Here is an 18,460-nt window from a genome sequence, read left to right as displayed (position 1 = left end):
TAATTTTAAACAATTTTCCAATTTACTTTTATCACCAATTTTGCTTTGTTCTTTTGGTATTCTTAGTTGAAAGCTAAACTTAGGAGGTTCATATGCTAATTTCTAAGCCCTTGAAGGCCGCCTCTTCTCTTCAGGGCATTTTGACAGTTTTTTTTACCACTAGAGGGTGTTAGTTCACGTTTGTCATATAGATAACACTGTGCTAACTCACGTGGAGTTCCAGTGAGCCAGCTCTGATTGGCTAAAATGGAGTCTGTCAAAAGAACTGAAATAAGAGGGCAGTTTGCAGAGGCGTAGATACAAGGTAATCACAGGGGTAAAAAGTCTATTAATATAACCACGTTGGTTATGCAAAACTAGGGAATGGGTAATAAAGGGATTATCTATCTTTTCAAACAATAACAATTCTGGTATAGACTGTCCCTTTAAGGTAAAAACAATGTTACAGTACATTGTCCCTTTACATGTGTGTTTCAACCCTTTGCAGAACCACATTAAAAAAAATATTTTTTCACTTTTATGTCCCTTTTAAAGTGATAGTAAACCCTAGCGTTTGTGAAACGCTAGGGTTCACAAGTGGAACAAATAAAGGGTACTTTCAGTCATGAAGTATAAAATACTTCTTGCTAGGAGTTCCTTTATTTGTGTGAAGCGTTCTCCAAGCTGAGCTCAATCCTCAGGCCGCCCGCAACAGAACACTATTTTTGAGTGAGGTGACATTTCCACCTCTTAGCCAATAGCCATGCAGGTCAGCTGGCATTATGCCGGATAGCTAGCACGCTATTGGCTAAGATCACCTTACTGCAAAATAGCATTCTGCAGTGGGTGGGCTGAGGTGCTCAGCAAGGCAGATAAATAAACTAACTTTCAGCATGATGTATTTTATACTTTATGACTGAAAGTCCCCTTTATTTATTCCACTGGGAAATCCTGAGTTTCACAAGCGTTAGGATTTACTATCACTTTAAACAAATGTAATAATTTCATTTTTTTTTTTTTTTAAATAACAGCTGAATAAAAAATATTGCTCAGTGTCACTCTCCTGGTTTAGTAATTGTTAACCTCACATTAATGTCTTCTACTTGCATTGTTTTGTAAGTCCGATTCTATCACTGGATAGTCTTTATTTACAGTACTGACATATTGCCTCTAGTGATCCCTAATCAATAAACTATATTGGTGCCAGCAAAAATGTTGCAATACATTAACGTGCTTCTGCTTAAATGAGATACCACGTGCAATATATAGACAAACAAATGTTTACTGTACTTCTTGAGGAAGGGGAGAGATATTCATTGCTCACTTAAAGGGACATTCAAGTCAAAATAAGCTTTTATGATTCAGATAGAGCACTTCCATTATCATTTTTATACATAATTTCTGGATCCTACTGAGCATGTGCACAAACTCACAGGGTATACATATAATAGTCTGGGATTGGCTGATGTCTGTCACATGATACAAGGGGCTGGAAAATGGGAGAAAAAATAAATTTGTTAATTTTTTTTTACTGCTTATTCAGTGTTAGATTATTGTGTTTTTATTATGCACTTGTTAATTATGCAACTCTACTGAATTTAGTGGTCCTCCTTTAATGGAGCACAAATGGAGGCAGGGACTAGTGAGTTGACCAATAAGGTACCTTTTAATTTTAGATTTTTATGGGTCCTTTAATTTTATGGGACAGAAGTACACCTTGCCCCTTTTATTACAGTAAACCATTTTTTACATTGACTGTGTTATCTAGAAGGTCATGTGACCCCCCTCTTTTAAAAGAGTTAATTGTATGTGTTTTGGGTGTATTGGTTTGTTATTGTCAGAAATAGATTTACAGCTGATAGATGTTATTCTCTTTTTTCCAATCATGGATCACTTGCTCCTTTGAATTACAGTGGATAAATAAAGATCTTTTACTGTCTGTCCTCATAATTAGACTCTAATCTGGATTACGTCCCAAACACTCAACTGAGACTGCCTTTACCAAGGTTACTAACGATCTTCTCTCTGCTAAAAGTTATGGCCACTACTCATCTTACTTGACCTCTCAGCTGCCTTCGACACAGTTGACCACTCCCTTAGCTCTTTTGGCCTCTGTGACACTGCTCTTTCTTGGGTTCACTCCTATCTTTCTCACAGGTCTTTTTCTGTGTCATTTGCTTGTGACTCCTCCTCTCCAATGCCTCTGTCTGTTGGAGTACCTCAAGGATCTGTTCTGGGTCCTCTACGCTTGTCCATTTATACTTCTTCACTGGGTAAACTTTTCAACAGTCATGGCTTCAAATATCAACTCTATGCTGATGACACCCAGCTCTACCTCTCCACCCCTGCTCTTTCTCCCTCTGTCCTTTCTCAGGTCGGCGACTGCTTATCTGGTATTTCTTCCTGGATGGCCTATCACCACTTAAAGATTAACATGTCCAAGACTGAGCTCCTTCTAATCCACCATCAAGTTCTACACCGACTTCTGACCTTTCAAGTTCATCACCATTTCCCCATCGCCCCAAGTCCACTACCTCAGAGTTATACTTGACAAATCTATCCTTCGTCCTCCACATCCAATCACTTTCTTCATCCTGCTGCAACCACCTACGCAATATTTCCAAGATTCACAGTTTTCTGAGCGCTAGCACCACAAAGCAAATAATCCACTCCCTTGGTTATTTCCCGACTTGACTACTGCAATCACCTACTTACTGGCCTTCCTCTTTCCTGCCTTCTCCCCCCTTTAATCCATCCTAAATGCCTCTGCCAGGCTAATCCACCTTTCCCGTTGCTCTGTATCTGCTGCACCTCTCTGCTCCTTTCATTGGCTCCCCATTCACAGGAGAATTAAATTCTAAATTCTCACCCTTACATACAAAGCTCTCACTAATGCAGCTCCCCACTACCTATCCTCTCTAATAAACAAGTATACTCCAGCCCGCCCACTAAGATCCAATAATGACCTGCTCCTTGCATCTTTGACTATCACCTCTTCCCATGCTAGACTGCAGGACTTCTGTCATGGAGCACCTACCCTCGGGAACAGCAGTGTTTTCCCTAATATTTCATCCTTTAAATGATCCCTGAAGACTTTTTTGTTCAAAGAAGCCTACCACCCAACTCAATAATAAATTAATTTCACTTACCTAACATTTCCCTCATCTAACTCTGCATTAACATCTTTCTCAATCTTGCAATCCTCACCTTCTCCTTCTCAACCCTCTACCCTTCTAGATTGTAAGTTCCCACAGGAATAGGGCCCTCAATTCCTCTTGTATGTGTTTGTAAAATTTTGTCCTGTCTCTTACAAGTCTTGTATTGTTTTATTTAAATGAATTGTATCCATGGACAGCGCTGCGGAATATGTTGGGGCTTCATAAATAAAGTATAATAATAATGTATAAAAAAAAGGAAGTTAATACAGGCGCTGCCCACAATAAAAGTTCAATAAATATTGTATAAAACTAATAAAAAAGATTTCATATATCTCTGAGTAAGTATATAAAAGCGTGCATAATGTACCTCCTGAATACTAGACCAGTGACTATATATTTGATCGCCGTTCAAGGATAACACACAACTAAAAATATAACATCAACCATAAAAATATAAATATATAAAGAAATCTTACAGTTCCATAGCTGAACTATAACAATCAAAAATGTTCCAAAAGTGCTGAATAACAGTTCTTTGTATAACGATTATTGAATGGCTGCTCCTTAAAAAAGTCCCATCACGAACTCCATGTATAAAGCTGAAAAAACAAGAAAAGACAGAAGCACCCACCGCATCTAAGAGCAGATTAAATGTGTAACTTTAATGTTTGCATATAACAAAAAATCGCACTCACAATACAAAAAGCATATACAAGCCGTATATAGTTGAAACTTGATACTATCCCCAGTTCCGGCGTTTGCAGCTCCGATACCACTATTTCCAAGATGGAGTGTCTGTGACCCGGATGGAGAGGGGTGTGTTCACAGCTGGACCAATCCGATGCGTCTTTGACTTTAGGCCTACTCGCTATAGGTTGTGTAGCGAGATTGTGTGTAAAGCCATCCAAGTCTATGTTAACTCCACCTCCACATTAGGACCACTACTTAACCGTAGTATACCGGGTCCCCCTTAGAGTCTATTATATACCAGTAGTTCAATGTGTAAAAATGTTCGAAGGTCCTCAGCCCACTTAGTGTTTTCGTGTTCAATTACAGACACTAATAGTGGCCTCACAGGAGCCTGATACTGCACACTATGTATGTCCACTCGACGTTTCATTCCGCACAGGAACTTTTTCAAGAGGGATAATTGACACCTCCTACCTGCCTTTTAAAGGCAGGGTAAAAGACCTCATCTCGTATTAACTCTTAAGGTTCCATACAAAATATTCATATAATACAAAATGTTTAAACTTCACATTATACACAAATTGATTGGCAATAAAATATACATACTCAGTAACAATAAATACTATGCTAAAATTTCATATTATAATACCATGTATAAATATATCAAAAAACTTTATGTGTGCAATGAAAAAAACATACAATTAAAAAATATAGGGAAAATGGCTTACCTCTTATCTAGATGCATCACAACAACTACTATATGCAGCAGATCCTTATTATAAAAATTAATCTATAGAGTAAAAGATTAAAAATGAAAACATTTAGACAATATATTTAAACTACATGAATACATTTATATTAAAAAAGCCTGAATATCCAAATCAATATTTAATCCTTGAGGGTAGAGACAATCCAATCTTTTAATCCAGAATGTCTCTCGTTGGCGCAACTTTAGCAGTCTATTAGTATCCCATATATTAGGAGGGATCCATTCTATAATTTTAATCTCCAGGTCTTTGGGACCACTGTTATCATATTATATAATTATAATATTATATTATAATAATAATGTGCCCAAGCTAGTGGGGGTATTTGCTCTCTCCTGCCCCTTGTGGACAATCATGGCTTTACATTATCTTAATTGTTCATATATATTTGGGCTTTACGGCTCATATAAATTAATGTTTAATATTTATTTATTTGTGAACCAGGTGTCTGTAGTTTGTGGCTCTTGCACAGCTGGAGGTGCCTATATTGCAACTGTTGCAGAAGAGACCATTATAGTAGACAGGATCGGTACTATATATCTGGGAGGTCCTCCGTTGGTTAAAGCTGCCACAGGAGAGGATGTCTCATCTGAAGACCTGGGAGGAGCCAAGCTACATTCTAGGTATAAGTATCAGTACATACCTGTGGTTTAGGTAAGACTTTATTACAAGAGTCCGTACCTGTGCTGCTTTGATTCTCTCTATTGACCTGTGAACAAGCGGAAGAATTCTGCAGGGGTTGTATGAATAGCAGCAATTCACTGGCTTGTGTTTTATTATTTATTTAATAGGAACTTGTGAAGAATTAGATCACAAGAAAACAGCAGTGTTTATAGTAAGATTATGTAAACTAGCACATATAGCTGAGTATTACTTGTATATCTCTTCTTCTGTGCAGGAAATAAAGGTCATATCAAGAACAATAAAGGCACATTCAATTCATTTTTTATTTATAAATCAGAAAGAATATGAATGAATAATTGTATTGCAATAGTTTGTTTGAATTATGCTAACTTAAAATTTGAGTTTACTCTCCCTTTAAAGTTATTTATTTACATTTACATTAGTTTTTTGTCCAGGGATATACCCCTAAAAAAAGCTTGTGGCCAATAACTGACTGGCATATATCAATGAACTCCTGTACTGATTATTACACTATCACTGTGTTGCATGAAGCACGGTTAGAGCTCTAAATCCTTTAGTATGCACTCAAGCCTTATAGAAGGCAGATTAAAACCACCATTTATCATACTACTTATTTTTATTACTTGTAATTATTTTATGTGAAAATACATTTTGAGTTTAAAGTTTGTTTCAATTGATTGCCGTTTTTAGCTGCTACAGCAGCCCACGGCTAAAATTTTTTTGCTAAGAGGTGGCGTTTTCACCTCTTAGCCAACAGCCGTACAGTAAATGCGGCTTGGTGTCCATGGGATTTTTTAGCCGTGAGTTGCTGTAGAAGCTGAGAACGGCGATCGGTTGAAACAAATAAATGAGCTTTCTACATTAAGTATCTTATACTTCATGAATGAAAGTGCCCTTTATTTGTTTCAATAGTCAATCCTAGTGTTTGTACAACACTAGGATTTACTTTCACTTTAAGGTGCCTTTAATACTATGTTGACATTATAGTCTGATAGAAATAATAGGTGTCTTATAGAGAACTTAAACTGTTGTATTTCTCTAATCTTTATATTGTCTGTTGGTTACTTATATCTTCTCTAGAGTCAGTGGGTGTGTTGACTACTTTGCAGCAGCAGAAGAAGAAGCCTATAATTGTGTTCGGCAAATTATTTCAACTTTTAATTTTGAATTTCTGCCTGAAGAAATAACAGACTATGAGGCCCCTTTATATGACACTGAGGAACTTGTGGGACTTGCACCGCGCGACTATAGGTGCACTCTGAACGTTAAACTGGTGAGGGTTTGTGTTGTGATTATCTAATGTACACATTGACTACTAGGAAAGATGGCAGCCAATTGGTAACACTTGCATGATTCCCCTTCCTTTAGGAACTCTCAATGCTCTTAGAAGCCATTTACAGAACTGGTTAATTGCAAAGGTGAAAAACAATTTATAGACATTGTGCCCATAGGCAGAGGTTTCAGAGGTGCCCATCAAATAACACAAATTGTATGTTAATATTTTATTTTAAATTTAAAGGGACATGAAACCCAGAATTTTTCTTTCATGATTCAGGTAGATAATGCAATTTTAAAGAAGTTTCAAATGTACTCCTATTATAAAATGTTCTTTGTTCTCTTGTTATTCTTTGTTAAAGAGATATCCAGATAGGTAGCGAGCACATGTCTGGAGCACTACATGATAGGAATTGGTGCTGCCATCTAGTGCTCCTGCTAATGTATAACATTGTTGCAAAACTGCTGCAATATAGTGCCACAGATATGTGCACACTCCAGAGCTTATGTCCCTACTTTTCAACAAAGGATAACAAGAAAACAAAGAACATTTGATAAAATAAGTCAATTGGAAAGTTGTTTAAAATTGTATTTTCTATCTGAATCATGAAAGAAAAAAATTGGGTTTTATGTCCCTTTAAATTAGTCGAGATAGGTAGGTAGCTTTGCATAGTTGCCAACTATCCCATTTTTGTCAGGACAGTCCCGGAAATTGGGACCCAGTCCTGACCATTTTAAATGTCCCCGACTGTCCCGGCAAAATGATGAACTAAGCAGCTTACTACTGAGGTACCCGAAGCCCCAACACATTCACTCAGCCCCTCTCCGCCTACTCCACGCACTCACTGAGCTGTGCATTGACTGCTACCCGCCAGCCGGAAGCTGTGAGTCGCAACCAATCAGCAGGGAAGCGGTTATGCTAACTAACCAATCAGCTGTTGCGACACAGCTATGCAAACGAGTCGGGTTAAGATCTCAAGCTCTCCGTGAGGGGTTAGATGGGCCGCTGGATCAGCACTGGGAAACTTGGCCTGTCAAAGAGATCCCCTCCCTCCTCCTCTGCACTACTCCTGGGGGATCAAGGGATCCGTCCGTGATCTGCTTTGGGGAGAGGAGGGGGGCACTCTCCACTTCTTGCTGGATTGTCACCCTGTATACCCGACTGAGTAAGTTTGTGTGTGGTATATGGGCAATGCAGGTTTTGGCAGGTGGGTGATGGTGGGCAAACGCTGGCAGGTGGGTTACAATATTAGCCTTTCTTTGAAAGAACATTAAAAGCTGTGTTGCCTCCTGGTCACTAATAAGAAGGCTTTGTCAATGCGCTGTGCATAGGATGGGCTAACCTGCCCTTTAAAGGGATGTACGTGCAGAATACATTACTGCTTTTCAAAAACCTGAGTGACACCCGGCAGTATCAATATATACATAAAATATGCCTACTTAAACGGTAGGTGGGATAACTCAGTCTTTGAAGTTGGGTGGTCCTACACATATAGGTTATTGATTAGGGCCATTAAGGTGTCTGTAGTGTTACATGCTGCTTGTGCAGTGTCATTTGTAATGATGTTAATATGCCACCTGTGCTATCTGCAGTATGCCAGAATGGCTTCCAAATAAAGACAATATTACCTCCAATGGTACTCTATGGCTTGTAGGGATGACAGGTTGTTAAATGATGATGTGCCTAGTGTGGTACTTGCTGTATCTTAGGTAACCCTAGAACTTGACCTATATTTTTTATAGTGTGTTTAGTATTAGTATGGGGTTTTGGCTCCAAGTGTTGCTGCCTTTGCTTAAAGGGACCATACACATTTATCTAAATTCATTAATAATAAGCACTTCATGTTCTTAAATACATTTTTATCTTAAATTGCAGAGCAAGTGCTACGGAAGCGTTTTAAAATAAAGCAAAAAACGTACATAATATTCGCTCCATTATCCGCCCATGCAGCCCGGGATTATTTTTTTTTTCACGAGTGCTCCAGGGAGGTCATGTCAATCAAAAAAAAACATTTCTGCCCATTTTCTAAACCAGAGCGCGCATTCCCACATCCTCTGCGCATGTGCAATACTCAGAATCGGCTCAATCTCAAACACAGAATCTCAATGCACAAAGCACTGAGACTCTGTGTATATGGCTGTTGGATCGTTTGAGTGCGCATATGCAGGGCGAGAGGGAATGCGCGCTTTCAAAATTAGAGAAGACGGACATTCACTCCACTATTGGCTGCTGGGGCAATGATGGCAATTGCTGAAAAAAAGCTTTGGATTCGTAGGCGGCCAGAATATGCGTTTTTGGGTAAGTCTAAAATAACATTTTAAACGCTTCCACTGCGCTTTTGCTCTGCAAACTTAAACTTATCTATATTTAAAATATTAAACTTTAATCTAGGGGCTATTATGTATGAACGTTTACTGTCCCTTAGTAATAATAATAATAATAATAATAATAATTTAAGTATGACTTTACTAATGCACGCAAACAAAACTCAGCATTCCATGATACTGGTTGTAGAAATAGATCTTTTCACTTTTTATTGTCATTATATTTGCAGATTCTCAGCCGGCTCATAGATGGCAGTAGGTTCCTTGAATTCAAAGCTGAATATGGAACAACGTTAGTTACAGGTTTTGCTTCAGTTGAAGGGTGAGTACAAAATCTGTAAGGGGTTGTCAGTATCCGCTCCTCTGGCACTTTCTTGAGCTGATGTGAAGTTAAAATGCACAGATGTTTGCTCAAACTTTTAGTTTAAAATATTTATTTTCTAGCATGAGCTCACTTTCTAATCTTTTTGAATTTGCCATTCAAAGACGTTATATATTCTTCTTGGGTGTTTTTTTTATTGTCTATATCATACCAACCTATCACAAACTCAGCAAAAAAAAAACTTTCAAATTGGCTGGCTCTGTCCCCCACCCACTTGGAAGGTTGATGTCTGCTGCTGTCTATTGCTTACAGTTTCACAACACTGCTGCCATCAAGTGTTTAAAAGTGTTTAACATTGTTACAAACTGATGCAACACTACTGCCATCAAGTGTTTAAAAGTGTTTAACATTGTTACAAACTGATGCAACACTGCTGCCATCAAGTGTTTAAAAGTGTTTAACATTGTTACAAACTGATGCAACACTGCTGCCATCTAGTGCTCAAAAGTGTATAACATTGTTACAAACTGATGCAACACTACTGCCATCAAGTGTTTAAAAGTGTTTAACATTGTTACAAACTGATGCAACACTGCTGCCATCTAGTGCTCAAAAGTGTATAACATTGTTACAAACTGATGCAACACTACTGCCATCTAGTGCTCAAAAGTTTATAACATTGTTACAAACTGATGCAACACTGCTGCCATCTAGTGCTCAAAAGTGTATAAAATTTTTACAAACTGATGCAACACTGCTGCCATCAAGTGTTTAAAAGTTTATAACATTGTTACAAACTGATGCAACACTGCTGCCATCTAGTGCTCAAAAGTGTATAACATTGTTACAAACTGATGCAACACTACTGCCATCTAGTGCTCAAAAGTTTATAACATTGTTACAAACTGATGCAACACTGCTGCCATCTAGTGCTCAAAAGTGTATAACATTTTTACAAACTGATGCAACACTACTGCCATCTAGTGCTCAAAAGTTTATAACATTGTTACAAACTGATGCAACACTGCTGCCATCTAGTGCTCAAAAGTGTATAACATTGTTACAAACTAATGCAACACTGCTGCCATCTAGTGCTCAAAAGTGTATAACATTGTTACAAACTGATGCAACACTGCTGCCATCAAGTGTTTAAAAGTGTATATCATTGTTACAAACTGATGCAACACTACTGCCATCTAGTGCTCAAAAGTGTATAACATTGTTACAAACTGATGCAACACTGCTGCCATATAGTGCTCAAAAGTGTATAATATTGTTACAAACTGTTGCAACACTGCTGCCATCTAGTGCTCAAAAGTTTATAACATTGTTACAAACTGATGCAACACTGCTGCCATCTAGTGCTCAAAAGTGTATAACATTGTTTCAAACTGATGCAACACTGCTGCCATCTAGTGCTCAAAAGTTTATAACATTGTTACAAACTGATGCAACACTGCTGCCATCTAGTGCTCAAAAGTGTATAAAATTTTTACAAACTGATGCAACACTGCTGCCATCAAGTGTTTAAAAGTTTATAACATTGTTACAAACTGATGCAACACTGCTGCCATCTAGTGCTCAAAAGTTTATAACATTGTTACAAACTGATGCAACACTGCTGCCATCTAGTGCTCAAAAGTGTATAACATTTTTACAAACTGATGCAACACTACTGCCATCTAGTGCTCAAAAGTGTATAACATTGTTACAAACTAATGCAACACTGCTGCCATCTAGTGCTCAAAAGTGTATAACATTGTTACAAACTGATGCAACACTGCTGCCATCAAGTGTTTAAAAGTGTATATCATTGTTACAAACTGATGCAACACTACTGCCATCTAGTGCTCAAAAGTGTATAACATTGTTACAAACTGATGCAACACTGCTGCCATATAGTGCTCAAAAGTGTATAACATTGTTACAAACTGTTGCAACACTGCTGCCATCTAGTGCTCAAAAGTTTATAACATTGTTACAAACTGATGCAACACTGCTGCCATCTAGTGCTCAAAAGTGTATAACATTGTTTCAAACTGATGCAACACTGCTGCCATCTAGTGCTCAAAAGTTTATAACATTGTTACAAACTGATGCAACACTGCTGCCATCTAGTGCTCAAAAGTGTATAACATTGTTTCAAACTGATGCAACACTGCTGCCATCTAGTGCTCAAAAGTGTATAACATTGTTACAAACTGATGCAACACTGCTGCCATCTAGTGCTCAAAAGTTTATAACATTGTTACAAACTGATGCAACATTGCTGCCATCTAGTGCTCAAAAGTGTATAACATTGTTACAAACTAATGCAACACTGCTGCCATCTAGTGCTCAAAAGTGTATAACATTGTTACAAACTGATGCAACACTGCTGCCATCAAGTGTTTAAAAGTGTATATCATTGTTACAAACTGATGCAACACTACTGCCATCTAGTGCTCAAAAGTGTATAACATTGTTACAAACTGATGCAACGCTGCTGCCATATAGTGCTCAAAAGTGTATAACATTGTTACAAACTGTTGCAACACTGCTGCCATCTAATGCTCAAAAGTTTATAACATTGTTACAAACTGATGCAACACTGCTGCCATCTAGTGCTCAAAAGTGTATAACATTGTTTCAAACTGATGCAACACTGCTGCCATCTAGTGCTCAAAAGTTTATAACATTGTTACAAACTGATGCAACACTGCTGCCATCTAGTGCTCAAAAGTGTATAAAATTTTTACAAACTGATGCAACACTGCTGCCATCAAGTGTTTAAAAGTTTATAACATTGTTACAAACTGATGCAACACTGCTGCCATCTAGTGCTCAAAAGTGTATAACATTGTTACAAACTGATGGAACACTACTGCCATCTAGTGCTCAAAAGTTTATAACATTGTTACAAACTGATGCAATACTGCTGCCATCTAGTGCTCAAAAGTGTATAACATTTTTACAAACTGATGCAACACTACTGCCATCTAGTGCTCAAAAGTGTATAACTGTTACAAACTGATGCAACACTGCTGCCATCAAGTGTTTAAAAGTGTATATCATTGTTAAAAACTGATGCAACACTACTGCCATCTAGTGCTCAAAAGTGTATAACATTGTTACAAACTGATGCAACACTGCTGCCATATAGTGCTCAAAAGTGTATAACATTGTTACAAACTGTTGCAACACTGCTGCCATCTAGTGCTCAAAAGTTTATAACATTGTTACAAACTGATGCAACACTGCTGCCATCTAGTGCTCAAAAGTGTATAACATTGTTTCAAACTGATGCAACACTGCTGCCATCTAGTGCTCAAAAGTTTATAACATTGTTACAAACTGATGCAACACTGCTGCCATCTAGTGCTCAAAAGTGTATAACATTGTTTCAAACTGATGCAACACTGCTGCCATCTAGTGCTCAAAAGTGTATAACATTGTTACAAACTGATGCAACACTGCTGCCATCTAGTGCTCAAAAGTTTATAACATTGTTACAAACTGATGCAACACTGCTGCCATCTAGTGCTCAAAAGTGTATAACATTGTTACAAACTGATGCAACACTGCTGCCATCAAGTGTTTAAAAGTGTATATCATTGTTACAAACTGATGCAACACTACTGCCATCTAGTGCTCAAAAGTGTATAACATTGTTACAAACTGATGCAACACTGCTGCCATATAGTGCTCAAAAGTGTATAACATTGTTACAAACTGATGCAACACTGCTGCCATCTAGTGCTCAAGTGTATAAAATTTTTCAAACTGATGCAACACTGCTGCCATCTAGTGCTCAAAGGTGTATAACATTGTTACAAACTGATGCAATACTGCTGCCATCTAGTGCTAAAAAATGTATAACATTGTTACAAACTGATGCAACACTGCTGCCATCTAGTGCTCAAAAGTGTATAACATTGTTACAAACTGATGCAACGCTGCTGCCATCTAGTGCTCAAAAGTGTATAACATTGTTACAAACTGATGCAACACTGCTGCCATATAATGCTCAAGTGTATAACATTGTTACAAACTGATGCAACACTGCTGCCATCTAGTGCGCAAAAGTGTATAACATTGTTACAAACTGATGCAACACTGCTGCCATCTAGTGCTCAAAAATGTATAACATTGTTACAAACTGATGCAACACTGCTGCCATCTAGTGCTCAAAAGTGTATAACATTGTTACAAACTGATGCAACACTGCTGCCATCTAGTGCTCAAAAGTGTATAACATTGTTACAAACTGATGCAACACTGCTGTCATCTAATGCTCAAAAGTGTATAACATTGTTACAAACTGATGCAACACTGCTGCCATCTAGTGCGCAAAAGTGTATAACATTGTTACAAACTGATGCAACACTGCTGCCATCTAGTGCTCAAAAGTGTATAACATTGTTACAAACTGTTGCAACACTGCTGCCATCTAGTGCTCAAAAGTGTATAACATTGTTACAAACTGATGCAACACTGCTGCCATATAGTGCTCAAAAGTGTATAACATTGTTACAAACTGTTGCAACACTGCTGCCATCTAGTGCTCAAAAGTGTATAACATTGTTACAAACTGATGCAACACTGCTGTCATCTAATGCTCAAAAGTGTATAACATTGTTACAAACTGATGCAACACTGCTGCCATCTAGTGCTCAAAAGTGTATAATATTGTTACAAACTGATGGAACACTGCTGCCATCTAGTGCTTAATATGGAAGCCTACCTAGGCATGCTCCTTCAACAAAGGATATCAATAGTATTAAAGGGACAGTCTAGTCAAAATTAAATTTACTTTTATCATCAAATGTTCTTTGTTCTTTTTGTTTTCTTTGTTGAAAGCTAAACCTAGGTAGGCTCATATTCTAATTTCTAAGCCCTTGAAGACCGCCTCCACCTCTCTGAATGCATTTGACAGTTTTTCACAGCTTCAGGGCGTTAGTTCATGTGTGCCATATAGATAACATTGTGCTCACGCGGTGGAGTTAATTATGAGAGGTCACTGATTGGCTAAGATGCAAGTCTGTTAAAAGAACTGAGATAAGGGGGCAGTCTGCAGAGGCTTAGATACAAGGTAATCACAGAGGGAAAAAGTGTATTAATATAACAGTGTTGGTTATGCAAAACTGGGGAATAAGTAATAAAGGGATTATCTATCTTTTTAAACAAGAAAAGTTCTGGAGTGTACTGTCCCTTTAAGTAAATCGTAATAACAGAAGCAATCTAGATTTCCCCCCCAAATTGCTTACTCTATCTGAATCATGAAAGTTTAATTTTGAGTTCCATGTCCCTTTAAATACCACACTATGGTTTGTTTTATTAAGCAGATGAAAGGGATTTTATTTATTTTGTTTCTATTAAAGTAATTCGGACCTCTCCTTATAAACTTGACATGTCAGTGTGTAGTGTGGCCGGTTACAGGCCGTAAAGACTAATTACTGTTTATTGTTTTAAAAAATAAATCCTTGTATTTTTATTTTTCTTGCCAGACATTTGGTTGGGATTGTAGCTAGCAATGGATCCCTTACCCACGATGCCTCATTAAAAGGAAGCCATTTTGTGCAGTTATGTAGCCAACGTGGTATTCCTCTTCTGTTTCTTCAGAATACTGCTTCTCAGGAATCTGCACCAACAAACGTATATAAGGTAAAGGCCCTTATTGGCATAAACTGTATGATCTGTAGGGAGTTAGGGTCTAGCCGATATCAGTAAAATAAATATCGTTCCCAATTAATATAACATAACTGTTATTTAGCAAGTCGAGATACAAGGAGTGTGAGTTTCTTAACCACCCAGTTAGTGCATAAATAGCAAACATACAAAATATTATTCCTCGCAAGTGACAAGTTGTATTGCATCCCACTGAGTGACATTCAGTTGTAGTGGTAAATTGTTGTATTTTTTTATACCCCTGTGTTCATGAGCTACCCTGAGCAGGACAGGGGATTGTCGGCTATATGCATATGCTGTTCCTGATTAGATCACCAGCCATGAGTGCAAATGCATTACATTTTGATAGGGAGGCTTTAACTATGTGTTTAATCTATTTTTGGGGGGTTACAAACTTTGTAAGCATTGAGAATTAATTTTAATAATGTACTGATGAAGCAGTGCATTATATTATTACAGTAGAACACCCTTTTAAGTGACATTACTGGTTTAAGATGCCGGTGGAATGTCTTATTTATAGCATATAGTCTGCTTGTGCACATTCTATAAGACCAAACGCAGGCATTGCTGGTAGTCGGAGGTAATGCTGCCTTTGGTGCTTTCCAGAAGACCAATGTAAGACTTATGTAAGATACATATTCTATTTAAAATAAAACCCTATCAGGTTTGCTATTCTTATTAATAATGTATAGTTATTTATGCCTTGCTAACCCTTTTTAATGTGTTGTAAGCAGGGCTGGATCTACAGTGGGTCCTGGTAGAATTCTGGTAGCCGAGCAGGGGCAGCACATGAGGAGAGTAGGGTTGCCACGTATCTGATAACTGTAAAAAAAAGAAAAATAAACAAAAAGGACATTTAAATGTCCCGTATTTTGGGTCCTTTTCCCGCCCCTGACGCATAAACAAGGCAAACCAATCAATTGCTCTATCGCACTCCCCTTTGCTTACTCCTGCTGCTCAACGCCATATGAGTACTGTGACTGCTCAGGTAAGTCAGTGCTAGCAGCCGCCTTGGCAGCTGTCCATTCAAGCAGTCTGTCTGTTCAGCCAGTAATGGTTGTGAGAACCAAAGTGATCTGTTATTCATTACAAAGGCAGTTTTATATGATTTGCTTCATCACTGCGGCCAGTTATCGATACTTTTCTGTCTTATCCACTCCAGTATAGACCTACAGAGAAAATGCTAAAATGTTGTGCTCCACTTGTAATCTAAGCCAAATTTGTATTGGTGAGAGGTTTGATATATGTTAACCACCACAGTTATGTGAAAGAAAAGCATTTACTAAATAGCATTGACGTGTGTCGCTTGATTTTCCAGCACCCGTCTCAAGTGAGTTTTGGAAACAGACAATCACACCGTCCAGCACTTTCCTTCTTTACTCACGTGCACGCTGCAGGGGCCTGTAACACCAAAAATCATTAAAAAAAGAAGACCAGCAGCACTGGATTCAATTCAAAGATTCAATTTTATTCCAGCATAGAGGGAACAAGTAATGACCACGTTTCGGGCCTTCTGCCCTTAGTCATGTCATAACAGTTAATACCAATAATGCTCACCTTTATACACTGCACCCGGTGTCTCATTAGCATTCTCATTAACATTTATGTTAAACCCTTAATACACTTTTCAGCAAAATTACTTGTTACATCCCCACCTAGTGTTGTTTAATGAAATTACAATAAAAACAATACACATTAGTGGGCAGCAAAGTAAATAAATTCCACTCCATATCTCTATTCATTCCTTTAGGATACATAGAATGCCAGTGTTTTCTTACGATCCCTGAGATCCGTTTACTCAACACATTATGTACGGAAACAAAAGCCATTCTATCTTGTTTTTTATCCTTCCCTTCTCTTATTCTGGGGCTTAATACCTCTGTTCTGGGGATTTCATGGACTTTTTTTAATAGTTTCTTGAATATTGGCCTTGAGGTAACTCCTTTCAATAAATTTCTGTCCCATCTCACATAATCTGGCATCTATTAAACTGTCATCTTGGACAATTTGTCTCAACCTCAACAATTGGCTGCATGGGAGGGATTTTAGCAGGGCCTCGGGGTGTGCACTAGTGAAATGGAGCAAACTATTACAGTCCGTCTCTCTAGTGTATAGATCTGTTTTTTAAAAATTCCCTTCTTTATACACTGACGTATCCAAAAATTTGTCAAAGTGAACTTAATATGTGATGTAGCTGCATTTAGAGTAGATACACATTTCTCAAGGGATCCAATGTCACCCCACCATACACCAAAAATATTGTCTATATAGCGCCACCAAGTTTTCAAAATATCCCATGGCCGTTCCCTGTTTCTGCATAAAAAAAATCATCTTGAAATAGAAAGTAGTTGTAGTAGAGAATAACTTCTAACTATTCTATGATAAACTCCTGCTGGAGAATAGAATAGTCATTAGCAGAGGACTATCAGGGATCGTAAGAAAACACTGGCATATACTTATGTACTGCCATCCACAACATGAGACTTTTAAGAATTTTCCTCTTTCTGCATATAAGAGGTCTTGTAATATCAAGGATAGACTAGTGAGGGCAGACGTAGCTACCTGCAAAAGGGACAATACAGGATACATTACATCTAAAAGAAATGGTTGTTTTCCTTGTTTATCCTGTTCGAACTGCAACAGTATGATTAAAGGGGACACATTTGCACATCCTCTGACAGGTCAGAAATTGAAAATTTCTGGGTTCCACACGTGTAATACTACTTATGTTGTTTATTTAATTAAATGTCCGTGTGGGATTATTTACTTAGGTGAGACGACCCAGAGGGTGAGGGACAGGATGATACAGCACAAATCGGCCATAAGAAGGAAAGATAAGGAAGCTCCTTTGGTTTTATCATTTTGTTGAAGCTGGTCATTCTGTCGCCCCACTCAGGTTTCAAATAATTAAACATGTTGCCCCCTTAAAAAGGGAAGGGAATAGAGAATTGAATCTTAAGAGGCGTGAAGCGCACTGGATTTACAAACTAGATTCTAAGTATGTATCCTATAGGAATGAATAGAGATATGGAGTGGAATTTATTTGTGTAGATATTCTTTGCTGTCCACTAATGTGTAAAGTTTTTATTGTAATTTCATTAAACAACACTAGGTGGGGATGTAGCATAGGCAATTTTGCTGAAACGTGTATGAAGGGGTTAACATGAGTGCTAATGAGTCACCAGGTGCAGTGTATAAAGATGAGCATTATTTATATTAACTGTTATGACATGACTAAGGGCAGAAGACCCGAAACGTGGTCATTACTTGTTCCCTCTATGCTGGAACAAAAGTGAATCTTTGTATTGAATCCACAGTGCTACTGGTCTTCTATTTTTACAAGTGAGTTTTGGAGAATTAAATTATTTATTTTCTGGCCAGACTGTGTAATACTAAACCTGTCAAGTCCTCGAAACAGAGTGGGGTACTAGAGTCATTTATAGATGGTGGTTAACTATATAGATCCAAAAGCCCTCTTGATGTGTTCAGCAAATTATTATTACAAGATATTTAGTTTTTCTGTAAAAAGCATTTTTGGGCTAAAATAGGCTGCTCCCAGGTGTTAAATCATCATAGAATAAGCTACTGAGCTGGTATTTGTTCCTGAGAGAGTGTTTCTCTTTTTGGCATTG

General features: G+C 37.8%; 1 protein-coding gene and 1 long non-coding RNA gene across 3 annotated transcripts in view; one reads left to right on the top strand and one right to left on the bottom strand.

Annotated features, from left to right (window-relative positions):
* LOC128640920 (uncharacterized) overlaps nucleotides 1–18,460 on the bottom strand; it is a 131,504-nt gene that overhangs the window by 87,714 nt on the left and 25,330 nt on the right. The window lies entirely within an intron of this gene.
* The window catches only part of LOC128640919 (biotin-dependent 3-methylcrotonyl-coenzyme A carboxylase beta1 subunit), a 57,935-nt gene that overhangs the window by 17,349 nt on the left and 22,126 nt on the right, over nucleotides 1–18,460 (top strand). For both annotated transcript variants that reach the window (XM_053693371.1, XM_053693370.1), the window contains exons 5-8: nucleotides 5,039–5,217; nucleotides 6,320–6,512; nucleotides 9,070–9,161; nucleotides 14,648–14,804. In XM_053693371.1, the coding sequence (XP_053549346.1) occupies nucleotides 5,039–5,217; nucleotides 6,320–6,512; nucleotides 9,070–9,161; nucleotides 14,648–14,804 (621 nt within the window). The remainder of the gene's footprint in view (nucleotides 1–5,038; nucleotides 5,218–6,319; nucleotides 6,513–9,069; nucleotides 9,162–14,647; nucleotides 14,805–18,460) is intronic.

The sequence above is a fragment of the Bombina bombina genome, chromosome 10 (genome assembly GCF_027579735.1).
Source record: "Bombina bombina isolate aBomBom1 chromosome 10, aBomBom1.pri, whole genome shotgun sequence".
Taxonomy (NCBI): Eukaryota; Metazoa; Chordata; class Amphibia; order Anura; family Bombinatoridae; genus Bombina; species Bombina bombina.
This window is presented reverse-complemented; position numbering and strand designations above follow the sequence as displayed.